Genomic DNA, 15636 nt, shown 5'->3' with positions numbered 1-15636 from the left:
GCCTTGAAATCGCCTGGGAGCTAGATCCCAGGGGCCACCCTAAGGGACCACCCGGCAACCACCAAACATCAGGAGGTGGGGCCCGAACCATCTATTGCACCATGAACAGCCAGGAGCGTGTCCTACACTTGTCCCAGCGGCTTCCCGCCTCGGGTGTCACCCAACGCTTTCTTCCAAGCCAGCCTATCCAGACTCAATTTCCCTGCGGGCCTCTGGGCCCCTTCAACCCCGCCCTCGTGATCGTCGCCAAACCCCGGAGTGGATTTTAGGAACGGGAGCGCGAGCGGTGCACTGGGCATGCGCGAGTGGGCCCCGGGCCCGGAGGGTCGGGGACTAAGGTAGCGTGCGGTGGCGCCGCCAGCGACCCGCTGTCCGGCTTGCGGCACTTCGAAGACGGCAGTCGCCTCTACGGCCCACCCAGCGTCTTAATCTACTGGCGGAGGCGCGTCAGCCCCTGTCGTGTCCTCACGTGCCGAGGCCGCCGCAGTGACCCCGCCCCCGGGCAGACGATGTGAGACCGGCCGGGCGTCCCCGCACCGGGCCCCGGCGCCGGGAGTGGGCGGCTCGGCAGCGCCGGGCGATGGCCCTGCTGCTGCTGCTTGTCGGCTCCGGGGGTCTGGAGCAGTGAGGGGGCTGGCGATCGAGGGACAGCGGCTGCGCGGCGGAGGCGGAGGGGCCGCGGGCGCCATGGAGGGGGTGCTGTACAAGTGGACCAACTATCTGAGCGGTGAGTGGGGGGCGCGCCAGGGGCTCGGTCCTTTGTCTGAGCAGCTGGAGGGCCACGTTGGGACGCGCCTCTTGGGGGTCGGGGTCATGGCCCCTCCTAGGACCGTAGAGACCTGTGCGGACGGGGAATATTTCTCCAAAGCACTTCACTCACAGGACGGGGTCCCCCGTGCTGTGCGGACGCATTCCCGTGCTGGGGCTGGGTGAGGGCAATAAGCTACCCATTCACTTTAAGGAAACCTACGGAATCCTGAGATCGGGGGTGACTTGAAAAGCACGATGCGCGCGGTGGCATCGGGAGAGAGGCGCTGATGTTGCCTGGCAATGCCCGAAGTAACCTGGAATTCCAGAGGGGAAAGGGCCTTTTTCAAACAAAGTCCCAGGGCAGACACTTTCGCTTTGTCACCTTCAGGGCCATCTGCGCGCAGACCTAGCTATCAGAATTCCATCTCGACAGTTTCGGAGCTCCAAGCTTTGCACAAGGTTTTTGGTTTTCTCGCTGAGCATTTCTTTTTGTTTTACAGACTCCAAAATTACCATAAAGTCAATGCAAATGTTATCAGCTGTTTTCTTGCCCTGCTGAGCAGAATGGCTTAAAAATAGTAGCCCACTTCTTTCCAATGTGTGGAAGTACTTCCTTCATATCTTGAGGTCATGACTGTTCTTCAGCTGTGAAAATGATTCAGAACAAGCATTTTTTTTTCCATTTGTGCAAGCAGCATTTAATAAAAGCCTCTGTATGCTGTGGCAGGCACTTTTTTGGAAGTAAGTTTGATTATGGGTAATGAGCTAGGCACTTTTAATTCTAATAGCAATGTCTGTGAAACCAGAAATATCCCCAGTATCTCTTAGCACCAGGCAAGATCTATTTTCCCATCCTTTCTGCTAGCACAGTTTTTCAGGGTTGTAGTGTGGCAAAGCTCTGGGGCGTTTTAGGGGCGGATGTGTCTGGGAGGCTTAGTTGGTACAGTGATTTTGATGAGGTTACACAGCACAGCCAAGGGCACCTGTTGGATATACCCAGAATCTCTTTTCTGTCTGTAGTGCGGTTAGAAGTGAGTTCTGTTTATTTTTCCTGTGCTCAGTAGTCAAGACCGAGTGAGGGGCCGTGTTTTAGGAGGCCCACCCTTTTCTTCAGGGACCTTCATTGACGTCACACCTTCACTGATGTCCATAAGGAGCGGATAATTCCTGGCTGGACTTCAGTGGCTGTCAGAGGCTGCCACTGTGTTACCCCAAAGGGAGGATGCTCGATCAGCTCATTTTCCTCCTGAGGTATCGCGAAGCTCTGAGATGGATGGATCTTACACCTTTGAGTAAAATTTAGTGGCTGGTGGATCACCCCTTTCCACACATGTGCTTTTTAACCTTTTTCTTTCATCCTCAACATTCCTCTTCCTTCTTCTCCATCTCCCCAGCCCCTCCTTTTTTTGGTTTTTGTCTCTCCTTTCGAACTCCTCTCTCTGTATAGAAAGTTTATTCTCTTGGTACAATACCTACTTTCTGACCATGGAATGCCTTTTATTTTTTTTCTTGACTGTTTTTGTGTTATCCTTCAATAGAGTAAAATTTCTCTAGAAGGATCTTTTGGAATCTTTCCCATGTGATGCCTGGGCCATCTGTTCTGAGTCTACTTTTTTCTTCTCCAAGGAAGAGAAGTTAATTCTGTGAGTGACGCCAGGGTGGAAACCTAAAGGAAGAGGGACCCTGGGGTCATTATCCTCGCACCAAGCAGCTTGTGCCCTTGGCCTGGGGCGGCCTCGTTGTGGGGGCACTGTTTATAGAAGCGCATCACTCCACCCGGTACTTTTCCTGCATTATACTGAGAATTATGGTTCAACACATTCTACTACATTAGGAGATGCATTTTCTTTGGAAAGGAACAGTAATAGCCTAGAAGGAACAAATGCATTCTTACTTCTTCTACCCTCCTATGTGAGTTAGTCTCCCCAAAAGAATGAAGCCTGTTTATAAAAGTAGCATTTTTTTCTTATGGTTTTGCACAGAGTAACTTTAAAATTCATGTAATCCCAAGTCCAAGTTTTTGTTCATTCTGAGTTTTTCTCCAAAGGGGGAACATAACCTTTTGTTTAGTTTGTGTATTTGTGTCATGCACCCAGCCTGATACAGAACGTCTTGTCAAATTTGGGTGGAAGAGTTAGAAAGTCAGTTTAGCAGCTAATCCTCTGAACCCTTGGAGAGTGTTGTTAATTTCCTTCACCATCCACTCTGAGCTGGCGCAGGGCAAGTGACACTGGATGAGAGGGACACAGCCCCTGCGTTCCTTGAGCTTCCAGCCAGGGGGTTGGGGGAGAAAGACAACCATTGGATACGTGGTTGGATGCACGTTCCAGGTGTGTGTTATTTGGGGAGAGGGGAAGAGGAGAGGCCAGTCCGCATCATTGGGGAAAGCTTCTCTGGAGAAAAGATTTGGGAGATTTAAGAGAGCCTGAATGATAAATTGAACTTAGTTAGGTGGCGAGGCCAAGGCAGAGGTGCAGTTGGAGGCTGTAGGGAAGAACTTTCTAGATACTGGAATGTCAGTATGCAGGCCCTAAAGCAAGATAGAAGAGGCCGGTGAGTTTAAGAAAATGAAAGAAGACTGGACTCGCATGGCTGGAGAGCTGAGGAAAGTGAGCCTCCAACAAACGTGGGGTTAGGGGGGAGGCCTGGTATTTTAGGGCCTCAGAGGCTGGTTTGGGTGCTGTGAGTGACTCCGTGTGTGGCGGGGGTGGAGGGGAAGATAAGGTCATTTACAAGCTTAAAGCTCACCTTGGGTGCATTCTTTGTATTTTGCCAAGTCATGTAGTTATTTTTGTGAACTTCTTTTGCCTCTTATATTATCCTAATAGGTATCAATTATTAAAAGTTGACAACACCAAGCCTTGAGAATAACATCTATATTTCTTCCATGAATCTGCCACTAAAATACAGAAAGAGAAAGAAAGAAAAGTCTCTTTAATATACTGCACATACTCGGGTACCCTGAGCTCCTTCAGAGGAAAATGAGGGGGCAGGAGGGACCTGCTCATGTGTGTTTTCTTCAACAGCTCGGAGCCATCCTGCCTTTTGAGCAGCTGAACATTGGACAATCTGGGGTTTAGTGTCACATCTTCTCTTCAGATATTAGAAGATTAAACCTGCAAGGAAAAGGGACTGGATTCAATGTTTCACAAACACCTACGTTGTGTGAGACCCAGGGGCTGGGCACTGTGTGTTTGTAATTTGTGTCTTTCAAGCCCTGAGAGTGAGTCCAGGGTTATCATATGTGCATGGTTTCCGTGAATGCTCTGCGGTAGGACGCTAGCTGAGGAGTCAGAGACCTGCAGCCTGACGCCAGCCCTGTCACCGCCCACTGCGGTCACCTTACCCTTGCTGAGCTTGTGTCTCCCCCCATCAAAAGATGAGGGTTACCAGTTTATGTGTATAAGAATAGCAAAAAGCTTAACACTTAGAGTATTTCGGGCACTAGTCTGAACATTTTGCATGGATCAGTTCATTTAATCTTCACCGCAATTTTAGGAAGCGATTGCCCTTCTCATTCCCATTTTCCAGATGAAGACATTGAGACACTGGCCCAAGGTCACACAGTTAGAAAGTGGCTCCAGAGTGAATGCTCCATTACATAATCCTTTTTAAAGGTCCTTCCTATGGATCATTATATAATTCTAGCTGATTCATAATGCACCTATATTTAAAGTATGTTGACCTAGAATAGCAGACTGTTTGGGAGTGGTAGGTGGGGAGGGGTTCAGGAGTGAGGAAGACTTTGCCCACTGTTGTGCATATGCTTTGTCACAAGGAGAATCTCTGAGCCAGCTGTGAGCGCTCTACTTTGCAGTTTTAGGTCCCTTTCCTGCCCACTCAGCAGATGCAAGAGCTGCTGCCATAGTTAAGCTCCAGCCAGCAGCCGGCTTCTCGGGCCCTTCCAGCAGGCCAGGGCATAAGCCCATTGCAGCGCTGCATTCCAAAAATAACAGACGCTTGCGCCATGCTGACCAGATGGTTGTCTAAAGAGGTGCTCTAATTTTGTTTACCGCCCCCCCCAACCCCCAGGTGTGCTGCGGAAACAATGCCAGGAGGATACCTGGGATGTGAGTCACCCAGGGCAAGAAGCACATGGTCTCACAACCACTGGTCAACTTTTTTGATTTGTTTTTTTTTTTAATATCTTTATTGAGATAATGATTCACCTATCATAAATTTCACCCATTTAAAGTATGCTAGTAGGTATGATTTTTAGTATGTTTAAAGAGTACAACCATTGGTCCTGGCTGATGTGGTTCAGTGGATTCAGCACTGGTCCATGAACCAAAAGGTTGCTGGTTCAATTCCCAGTCAGGGCACACGCCTGGGTTGTGATGTAATTCTTGCACATGGATGTGTCTTTCCCTCTCTTTTTCCCTCCCATCCCCTCTGTCTAAAAAGAAATAAATAAAGTATTTTTAAAAATAAAGTACGACCATTGCCATAATCAATTTAAAAACGCTTGCTTTATCCCAAAAAGAACTTAGTTTCCCTTAGCAACCACTAATCTGTCTGTATAAATTTGCTTACTCTAGACATTTCATATAAATGGAATCCTACATTATGTGGTCTTTTATGACTGGCTTCTTTTACCTCATATTTTTTTTTTAGGTTCATCACTGTTGTAGCATATATCAGTACCTCATTCCTTTTTATTAACAAACAGTATATTGTATGGAGATAACATTTAGTTTATCCATTCATCCACTGATGGATATTTGAGTTGCTCCATTTTTCTGGAGAACTTACAAACTGTTTTCCAAAGTGGCTGCACCATTGTACATTTTTATCAGTGATAAAAGAAGATTCCCATGTCTCCACATTCTCACCAACACTTGTAATTGTCTGTCTTTTTTATTATATTCATCCAAGTGAGTTGAAGTGGTTTCGATTTATATTTCCCTCATGATTAATGACATTGATCACCTATCTTTTCATGTGCTTATTAGCCGTTTGTATATCTTCTTTTGGAGAAATGTCTGTATACATCCTTTGCCCATTTGTTAACCGAATGTATTTTGCCATTGTGGAATTGTAAGAGATCTTTATTCTGGATAGGAGTTCCTTATCAAACATTATTTGCATATTTTTTTTTTCTTATTCTATAGATTGTCTTTCACTTTCTTAATGTTATGCAGCACAAATGTTTTATTTTCATTCCTCACCTGAGGACATGCCTATTGACCTTAGAGAGAGGAAAGGGAGGGAGAGTGAGAGGGAGAGGAGCATCGATCGGCTGCCTCTCCAAAGGACCAAACCCGCAACCTAGTCATGGGCCCTGATGAGGAATCGAACCTGAGACCTTTCAGTTTACTGGACAACACTCCAACCAGCTGAGACACACTGGCCAGGGCTGCTGCACAAATGTTTTTAATCTTGATGTCCAGTATACAATTTTTTTCATTTATTTTTTGTGTAAACTTGTAATGTGAGATCTTAAGAAACCATTGCTAAACCCAAGGTCATAAGGATTTACTCCTATGCTTTTTTCTAAAAGTTTTTATAGTTATCTCTTATATTTATATCAGATCCATTTTGAACTAACTTGTGTATGATGCAAGGGTACATTCTTTGCACACAGATATCCAGTGGTAAACTCTTCTATTCATGGCTCCAATGACAAGAGCATGGGCCAGTATTTTTGAATCCTAAGTGCAAAAGGCTGGGATCAGAAAGCCCTGAGTTCAAACCTCTACTCTACTCCTTGCTAGTGCTGACACCTTGAGCAAGTACTTAATTGCCCTGAGCCTCAGTTTTAAGATGACAGCAAGAATAATAGCCATACTGGGTCTGTTATTAATTCAGAATGGAAAATACACAGGAACCTGCCTGGTACATAGTTCGCTTAAGGATAGGTTAACAATAATACCAGAAAAACTCAGTTGATAGGCATTGTCTGCGTGCTAGTCGTGGCTTCTGGTGGCTTCTGAGAGTAAATGTATTTTGAATTCCTTAAATCCTCCTTTTGAAAGTTAGATGGGTACAAATTATAAAGGAAAAGATGTACATAAACCATCTGAATTTCGTAATTGACTCTGTCGTCCTATGACAGGCATCTTTGTGAGTGAATGACGATAACAGATTGTGTAATCCTTTGTGGCACCGGCCTGTACTTTTGTTTCCAGCAAAACTAACCAATATTTGTTAAGGAGCATAAGAGATGTTACACTATATCCCCATTGGCACTCCATCAAAAGCAGCACCGTTGATTTTGATGTGTGATGGGGATGGAGATGTTAGGAGTCATCCATGGAATCTTATGTCATTGGCGTCGGCCTGTGGCCTAAAGAAGCCCGAGAACCGTTGTTCTTAGACTGTATTCTCAGTGTTTAATCTTTGCCACTTCCTGTTACCATTACTTTCATCTTATCTAGAATTGAGCAAAAGCCAGTTAAATTCCATTAGGAATAGATTGGAGACAGACTGACAAACAAACAGGCAGTGGAGCTGTTGTTGGACGCCAGACAGGCAGGTGAGACAGCAGGGAAGACGGGCCAAAACCTACCCTGGTGCTTGGACATTTCTCTTTCTGGGTCCATTTCAGGTTGGTTTGTGGAGGAGGTGACAGTACCAGGAGAGGTGGAGAGATGGGTAATACCTGTAGAGTTAGCCGGAGGGAGGTCTGACCTTTCCCAGTATTTCTATCACATCAAAGGAAGCAAAATGTTATTTGCTTGGGAATCTACTTAATGTCCTTCAGATAGAATTACTCCTGTGTATCCAAAACAGGGATGGCTCTGCCTTGATTTTTAAATGCCAGAGGAATAGTTTTAACAATTTACTTTTAATACCATCTGATAGTCCCCAGTCAGTCAGTCAGTCAGTCAGTCGATCATTCATTCATTCATGTAACCCCGAGCATCGTGGTTTACCAGACCCTGTGAGTGGGGGGAGTGTTGGGGATACCGTATGGAGTGAGACATGATCCTTGCTGTCACGGGAGGTCCTAGTCCGGTGGAAATCCTATTCAACTATGATAATGCTCTCCCAGCTAAATTGGTCATTTTGACCTTTAAGCTTTTATGTAGTTGCTCGGAGGCTGTGGCTTCACAAGGCTTAGAAGGACCATGTTGCGTATAACCAGTCTCTAGGTACAGGTGGGTGTCACCTATCACTCTCTGGTGCCTTTACTGATCTTTAAAATGCAAATGGGGGCCAGCCCTGGCAGGATGAATGTTAGATGAAGTCGGGCCATCCAGGCTGGCACCACAGACGTCCTGTTGTTTTCCTGCCCCTGCTGGCCAGTACGCACAGTTGGGACGCAGACCAGCCGTTCAACTTCTGAGGCCAGTAGAAGCAGCCAGAAATTAGGAGAGAAGAAAGTAAGAATGTAAGGAAGGTATAAAACTGGTCAAAGCAGGCAGGCATACCTTTGTCAAGAAAAATGTAGAGAATCTTTTTCAGGGGGAGTCCGGGAAGCCTTCGTGGAGGAGGTGGGACCAAAGGGTGGGTGGAATTGGCCCGGACAGAACGGGGAAGGTGGGGAAACAGAAGTGACCCTCAGTAAAGAAACCTGCAGGACTAAAAAGGAGAGATCTTGTCTGGGAGCAGGAGGAAATGCTGGAATGTTGTTGGGATGGGATTAGATTAGTAAACCAAACCAAGCCTGAGAGTTTAGAATTGGTATGGTAGGGAGTCACTCTGAGTGTCTAAATAGAAGAAAGAGCGTGTTAAAAAAACGATAAAGAGCCCTGACTGGTGTGGCTTGGTTGGATGTCATCTCACAAAGCAAAAGGTCGTTGGTTCATTTCCTGTCAGGGCACATGCCTGGGTTGCGAGTTCGGTCCCTGGTCAGGGTGCGTATAAGAGGCAACCCATTGATGTTGCTCTTCCTCTTTCTCCCTCCCTTCCCCTTCTCTCTAAAAATAAATAAACAAAAATCTTTTTAAAAATAAACAAGGAAGATTCAACGGGATGAAACATGATAAAGGAAGAGGGCAAGCTGAATTACGGGGGCAAGCTGTGAGCGCGGAGAGAAGGGAGGCATTATCTCCCATTTCACAGGCGAATAAATGAAGGCTCACAAGGTAAATCAGAGACTGATGGAGCAAATAATGAGCCAGGGCTGCCCGACTCTGCGTCCTTCCTGCTCCGCGCCCCAGCACGGGCCAGTGGAATGCTGGAAATGGGACCCAGTGACCTGGAGGAGCCGGGCAGCGGAACCGACCTTCAGGCTCGGAGCTAGGGTGGTAGGAGGGTGCCAGGTTTGTTAACAGACACATTACAGTCAGAAGGAAGATGACATGTTAAACCTTAGAGACTCGGTTTAGTCCATCTCTCTGAGTTTATAAATTAGAAAATAGTGCCCAGAGGAATTAAGTGACTGAGTGACATGGTCAAGATGACACACCTGGATGTTATGGGTTTGAACTTGAACCAGTTTTCTGACTCTTCTGTTGAATAAGGTGATGGTGGGACACAGGAGAGGCATTGCCCAGAACGAATAAATATAAGAAATATGCAGTTCAGTAGCTTAAAGCATACAGGGAAGGTGCTCTGCAGCAGGCTCTAGCAGGGGGTTCTAAAGAGAATTTGATACAATATATCGTAATGACGGTCTCCTCCCCCTCCGCATGCCTGAAGGCCCAGTGGACTGTCATTCTTTGAAGGCTGGAATCTTCTTTTCTATAAATCACCAAGCCTGGCAAATCAGAAGTGCTCAAAAAATGCTCTGTGAATTAATTAATGGTAAATTAAGAAACTTTTAATTTAGCTAATGCTTGGTTATAATCTGTTACTATTACGGGTATCTCTTCTTCCCCACTTCCCAACTGCAGTGAAATTGTTACGGACTGACCTAGCAGAAGAACCCAGATATTGTTATCTCTGCCCTGTCTGGAGCTCCCCTGGGAGGCCGAGTTATAGGGGAGGGCCCTCATGAGGTGGGGTACGGCTGAGCGCCCAGGGCCAGGCAACGGAAGCACCAAGGCTGTGCAGGTCAGGGGTCATTAATTGAGCTTTGCTCCAGTTAAAAACAGTAGGTTTATTTTTTTTTCCTACTACAAGCATATCTATATAATATTCATACCATAGTGAATTATAACCATCATATAATGCATATGGGTTATGAGCACAGTAACCAATTTATGGTGAATAAATTGTCTTACTCATCACTTCAGAAAGATTGTTAATCCTATCAAGAAACTTAATCTGACTTTATTTTCTTGACATTAGAAGTTACATTCTCTTGAAGTAGGTTCTGTAAAAGAATTGTTTCCTGTTATTTTGTATGAAGGTGGAGGTTCACAGGTTTTGAAAGCCAGCGGAGACTACTAAAGGCTGTTCAGCTCGTGCTGTGAATCTCAAGAAAAAGAAACTAAAGCTGAAAGAAGTCAGAGACCTCTTCACCCCTTTTGCTTCTCCCATTCTATACCTGTTTAATTACGGTTACTATTTTTTCCTCTTTTGGTTGATAAAAAAAGCACCTTCCCTTCACTTTTTTTCTATACTCTCGGCTTAAGTTTCTACAAGTGCATTTAAATAGCCCCTTCTCTTGTTTTTCTGCATTTCTACCCAGGAGCCTTTCACTATGGGTTCTTAAAAATTTACAGTGTGTTAATGAGTCCTTTTTATTCTATTAAACAGTAATATTGTAAGCTAGTTTCCCCTAACTAGTTGGCAAAAGTTCTGAAGACACTTTGATGGGCTTATAGGCAGAGTGACGGTCCCGGGCCGCCACCTCACTTAGCAGGCATCCTACTGGTTGCTCTATGTGACAGTGTCATGATTAGGCCAAGATGGAGGAAGCCCACTGCAGCCTTTTTCCGCTGATTAAAACTAAAAACTCTAAACAGAGTAGTAAAAGCAACTCTCTGAGCACTCTGAAAAGTAAACAATAACAGGCAGATTGGGGAGGGAAGACAGGACTAGAATGACCAACATGATAAAGATGAACGCTCTTGAAACAAATCAAAAGGTAGAGATTCTTGGAACAAAAATATGAACTATTAAAAAAGAACTAAATGGGCATTTTGGAACTAAAAAGTATGGTATTTGAGATTTTACAAAGTAACTCAGTAGATGGGCTCAGTAGAATACAGGTGACGCAGCAAAAAATCAGCAACTTAAAGACAAATCAATAGAAATTATTCAATCTGAAGAATAAAAAGACATTGGGGGAAAAGAGAGTGAAACCCCAGGGATCTGTGGGCATTGGGGAAAGGAGAAAGACACTGGTAAAGAAAAAGCGTTTGAAAAGTAACAACTGAAAACTTCCCAAATTAGATGAAAACTACAAATTTACAGATTCAAGGACTCAGCAAATTTCAACCTGTATAACCTCAAAGACATACTCATGCATATCATAATTAAAAAGCTGAAAACTTTAAAAAATCTCAAAAGTAGTAAGAGTACAAAAATATAATATTAAGAAGCAACAATTTCAATATCTGGGGGTTTTTTAGCCAGAAAAAATTGAGGCTAGAAGACAGTAGAACAACATCTTTAAAGTGCTGAAAGAAAAGAATTGTCAACTCAGAGGTCTACTATAATCAATGACATGCTCTTCAAGAGTTAAGGTAAAATAACATCCTTAGATAAAAGGAAACTATAATAAATGTCTAAAAGCAGTTCTTTAACCTAAAGGGAAATGATACCAGGGGAACTTAAACCTCAGAATTAAAGAAGAGCAACAGAAATGATAACTATCTGTATAAATATAATAGACTATTTTTCTCTCTTAAGTTCTTAAAATGTGTGTGACTACTGGAAGCAACAATTATAGCATTATCAGTGGGGGTATTCATTCTATGTAGATGTAATGCAAATAATAGTGATAACATAAAGAGGGAAGACGAAAAGAACTTGAAATGATCAAATAATTCTCAGTAGGGTCAGAAGTTAGGTATTTCCTAAGCCCTAGGACAACCAATGAAAAAAATACCAAGAGATATAGCAAAAGCTTAAATAGATATATTAAAATGGAATTATATAATCCAAAGGACAGCAGGAAAGGGAGCAAAAAAAGTAACCAGGAAAAGGAAAAAACAACAAGGAACAATAAGAATGATAAAACAGTGGCTGTAATTCAAACCATATCAATTATATATTAAATGTATGTGGTCTAAACAATTGAATTAAAAGACACATATTATCAGATAAAGATACAATACCAAACTATATGCTGTCTATGAGAAGCCTACTTTAATTGTAGAATTACAGATTAAAAATAAAAGGATATATGTACATAGATGTAAAAATCCTCAACAAAATATCAGCAGATAAAATCCATTAGTGTATAGAAAGAATTGTACACCATGACCAAGTGGAATTTATCCCAGATACGCAAGGCCAGTTCAACTTTTGAAAATCAAGGTAATCCATGTATCAACAAACTAAAAAGGAAAAATTACGTGATCATATGGATAGATACAGAAAAAGCATTTGACACATCACCCATTCCTAATAAAAACTCAGTAAACTAGGAATAGAGGAGAACCTTGGCAACCTGATGAAGACTAGAAAAAACTTCCAGCTAACATCATAGTTAATGGTGAGAAACTAGAAGCTTTTCCACTAAGACCAGGTACAAAGCAAGGATGCCCCCTCTTGCCACTCCTTCAACATCATATTGAAAATCCTTGCTAATGCAATAAGGCAAGAAAAGGAAATAAAAAGTTTACACATTGGGAAGGATGACAAAACTGCCTTTGTTCACAGATGACATGATTGCCTGTGTGGGAAATTCACAGCCCCCAAGTCCCCCCGTTTATGTGTGCCATGAGATGAAAACGGTTGAAAATCACTGCCATAAAATGTACAACATGGAGAGTGAACGTTGAACTATGAACTTGGGGTGATTATGATGTGTCAATGTAAATAGTAAAAAAATAATAATACCATTCTGGTGAGTGATGTTGATAATGAGGGAAACTATTCAAGTGTGGGGGTAGGGAGCATGTGGTCAATCTCTGTACCTGCCTCTCAATTTTGTTTTAAACCTAACACTGCTCTTAAAAATTAGAGTACTTTTCAGTTTTATTTTTAAATAAAAGGATAAGAAAAAAATGAACCATGAAAACACTAATCAAACGAAAGGTGAATTGGCTCTCTTAATATTAGACAAAGTAGACTTCAGAACAAGGAAAATTGGAAATGATAAAGAAGACATGGCATAATTACAGAAGGACCAATTCATAAGAAAGATAAGAATCCTAAATGTGGGTACATCTAAAAACAACATCAAAATATATGAGGCAAAAACTGAGAACTGGAAGGAGAAATAGATCCACATTTGCACATGCAAACTTCAACATTCTCTCAGTAATGGATAGAACAAGTAGATAGTAAATTGTTCAGTGACATAGACGATCTGAACACTGTCAACCAACCTGACCTAATTGGCCTTTATAGAATAATCCCCCAAATAACAGCAGCATACTGCATTGTTTTTCCAGTGCACATAGAACATACACTAAGATCAACCATATTGTGGGCTATAGTAGAAACCCTGCCAAATGTAAAAGAATGTTCTGTCTTTAATTGAAGTAAAGTATAAGTCAGTAACAGAAAGATGTGGGAAATCCTCAAATATTAGAAAATTAAACAACACCCTTCTAAGCAACCCATGGGTCAAAGAGAAAGTCTCCAAGAAAATTAGAAAATATTTTCCATTTAAAATGAAAACAACAGTGGTTGGTTTGGGGTAAAGTGTGGGGGAAAGGTTCGTCTACACAGGGGTAGCACAAGGGAATTTTAAGGGGAAGAAATAGAATTTTTCTGTATCTTGATTATTATGGTGGTTGTTAGATAACTGTATTTATCCAAACTAAGGACTGTTAATGGAAGAAATTTTACTGTGTGTAAACCTAAAAAATAAGTATTTAAAAAAATTTTATGTCTCTAATGGAATACATTTTTTTTTTAATGATGTGTTTGGATGAGCTACTTGTCACAAGGCTAGTGAGTAATAAAAGAAGGAAGTGGCAGTATTTTTCAGTCAGATATTGGTATGACTCACAAGTAATCACTTATCTGGTTTGGATCTTTAAAGGAATAAGCACATCTGGGCATAGAGATTTTGATTAAACATTGTGGCTGATGTGGAAGAACAAAGAGTGCAAAATTAACATGATCTATGTCATTTTAGATTCAAATATTAAGTGCATTTTTTAAAGAAAATTATGCTCATTGAAAAAACATATATTGTTTAACATTAGTTGAGTCGAAAAAAGTGAGTTTAGGAAACAGTTGCTGTCCATTAAATAAAGACAGACATTTGCACCGTGTGAGAAAAGAATAGGCTGGTAACAGTTTTGGAATAAAGTCTTAAAATCTTTAATCTCTTTGAATAATATTTGTAGTTTTCAGAGTACAAATTTAAGACTTCTTTTAAGTTTATTCTTAAGTATTTTAATTTTTTATGTTATTGTACATGGAATTGGCTTAATTTCATTTTTTGATTTTTCATTGCAACTGTGTGCAAATGCAGTTGACATTTGTATATGGGTCTTATATCTTGCAACCTTGCTGAGCTTGTCTATTTTAATAATTTTTTTAGTGGACTTAGGGAGTATTTCCTTTTCTAATATATAAGAGCATGTTGGCAAAGAGAGGCAGATTTACTTCTTCCTTTCTGATCTGGAGACCTTTCATTTCATTTGGTACCCTCTTGCCCTGGCTAGAACCTCCAATACAACGTTGAAAGAAGGGAGAGAGCAAGCACCCTTGCCTTGTCCCTCATGCTGGGGTCAGAGCATGCAGTCTTTTCTCATTAAGTGCACTGTCAGCTGAGGGGTTTTTGTAGGTGCGCTTATCAGGGTGAGAAGTTCCCTTCTGTTCCGAGCAGCAAGGGAGTTCGGCCTCACTCTGCCTTTTTGTTCTCCTCAGGCCCACGTGGACAGGATGGTGCCCCCCTGCCCGGGTGGGGCCGTGCCCTTTCCTCAGCCTGCTGACTCAGATGCTGAGCTCTCCCCGGGACGCCCTCAGAGACACACCTAGAAGTAATGTTTTACCAGCTCTGTGGGCATCAGCCAGCACAGTCCTTTGGATACGTAAAACAAACCATCATACAGCAACCAAGGCAACTGCAGTTTAAAGCAAGACAAGGACTAATGGTCTCTTCATCATCCATGCCTCTTTTCTCTTACAATTCGTCATTCCTGAGCAGCAGCTGAGCTTCTCAGGACTGGACGTCGTGAAAGAGCAGTGCATCCCAATACTAATGTGGACTGTCCGTTGCGCTGCCTTTAAATGGCACTCCTCTGTAATGAGAATGAGACTTCTGTGGTCTCCTCATGTGCCTGCTGAAATTCCAGGGTCTTTATTCCTTAAAGAAAAGTTTCACTTGCTCATAGTTTTTGTAGTTACAATCTGCAGAAAACAATCATTGAACTTCCCCTACCATAACTATAACTTCTAGGTAAATACTGAACCTGTTACAGGGAAGTTTTGGTTTCAGTCACTATAATTGTTTACCGGCTACTTTCAGAACTTTCTACAGCTGGGTTTCATGTGTGTATATATGTGTGTGTGTTGGGGGGTGGGGCGTGACTTTTTCAGATTCCTGTAAAATAAACCTAGTTTAGTATTTGTAAACATTTTTTTAGACTTTTTCCCCACATTTCATTAACTCTGAAATCAGGAATCATCTTGGCATCAGTGCTATATTGTGGCTTAATAGCAGGGTTTTTCCCTTTTTTTGTGACACATAAAATAATGATATATCTTAAAATTGATGATGTGTGGTGGTTAAGTTTATGTGTCAATCTGCCTGGGCCAGAGGCTGCACAGATATTTGGTCAGACCTCGTCCCGGGTCTTGTCTGTGAGGGAGTTTCTGGACAAGGTTAATGTTCGGATTGGTAGATCCAGTAAAGGAGATTGCTTCCCCTAATGAGAGTGGGTCTCATTCAGTCAAAGGCCTAAGCAGAACAAAAAGGCCAAG

General features: G+C 42.6%; 1 protein-coding gene across 1 annotated transcript in view; it reads left to right on the top strand.

Moving 5' to 3' along the window:
* Positions 1 to 616: 616 nt before the first annotated feature.
* Positions 617 to 15636, top strand: part of PLEKHA8 (pleckstrin homology domain containing A8) — a 44905-nt gene continuing 29885 nt past the window's right edge. The window contains exon 1 of the mRNA XM_054563976.1: positions 617 to 727. Coding sequence (XP_054419951.1) covers positions 688 to 727 — 40 coding nt within the window. The 5' untranslated portion in view covers positions 617 to 687. The remainder of the gene's footprint in view (positions 728 to 15636) is intronic.

The sequence above is a fragment of the Pteronotus mesoamericanus genome, unplaced genomic scaffold (assembly GCF_021234165.1).
Source record: "Pteronotus mesoamericanus isolate MK-2021 breed Mesoamerican mustached bat unplaced genomic scaffold, CSHL_Meso_final scaffold_85, whole genome shotgun sequence".
Classification (NCBI taxonomy): Eukaryota; Metazoa; Chordata; class Mammalia; order Chiroptera; family Mormoopidae; genus Pteronotus; species Pteronotus mesoamericanus.
Note: the sequence above shows the minus strand (reverse complement) of the source record. Positions and strands in the feature narration are given on the sequence as shown.